Source organism: Olea europaea, unplaced genomic scaffold, assembly GCF_002742605.1.
Source record: "Olea europaea var. sylvestris unplaced genomic scaffold, O_europaea_v1 scaffold6436, whole genome shotgun sequence".
NCBI lineage: Eukaryota > Viridiplantae > Streptophyta > Magnoliopsida > Lamiales > Oleaceae > Olea > Olea europaea.
In genome coordinates, this window is record NW_019264805.1 from 1 (window position 1) to 842 (window position 842).

Here is an 842-nt window from a genome sequence, read left to right on the forward strand (position 1 = left end):
ACACCATTTCAAACCTATAAATTTCTGAAAAATTTACATGCCCACTTTCAACCGGATTCAGAACTATAATTTCTGAAAGACAATTCAAAAACACCAAAAATAATCACCATCGATATATAGAGAGGAAAATGTTTTCGCAATTCGGGGCGACGGCGGAGTCGCTGAGCAAGGCGTCGACGATGGTGTTCCGGATCGGCACCGATGCTCATCTTTACGACGATCCGGATGACGTCAGCATCTCTCCACTCCTTGACAGCAAGTTCGACTCCGAGAAATGCGAGGCCCTCAAGAGGTTGCTTGCGCTCATCGCCCAGGGTTTTGACGTCTCCAGTTACTTCCCTCAGGTTCCAGTAGTTCACTTCTCTCTATCGTTATTAACTTGAATTAATTCAAATCTTTTCGAAAAAAATTAGGTTTTTTTATTGGTTGAATGAGAAATTACGTTTGTTATGTTAACTTTTGGAAGTTTAATACTACAGCTAATTGTGAAAATGTAGCTCTAAGTGTTCCATTGGATTGAGGATTTGATTCGGTAGTAGGTAGGTTTGTTGGATTCTTATAAAATCTGGGAGAAGTAAATTCGATTTGTATGTAATGTGATTAGGCTCAATGTTGTTTTTTCACTCGGCTATTTGACTTCTGCTTTTTATCTTTAAGATTTTCTCTGCTTTAAGAGTTCATTCGATTCCTTTTGGATACTTGGTGGAATACAGGTGGTGAAAAATGTGGCGTCGCAGTCCCTGGAAGTTAAGAAGCTCGTTTACTTGTATCTCCTGCACTATGCTGAAAAGTATGCCAGACAGTAGTGTCTAAATGCGCCCCCCCCCCCCCCCCCCCCCCAC

The 842-nt window shown here is 41.4% G+C and overlaps 1 protein-coding gene across 1 annotated transcript; it reads left to right on the forward strand.

Annotated features, from left to right (window-relative positions):
* Positions 1–9: 9 nt before the first annotated feature.
* On the forward strand, positions 10–830 carry LOC111390047 (AP-3 complex subunit beta-like). Its single transcript, XM_023015031.1, has 2 exons — positions 10–344; positions 714–830. Exons 1-2 carry the CDS (start codon positions 129–131, stop codon positions 804–806), a joined length of 309 nt encoding a protein of 102 aa, XP_022870799.1. The 5' UTR covers positions 10–128; the 3' UTR covers positions 807–830.
* The last annotated feature ends 12 nt before the right edge of the window (positions 831–842 follow it).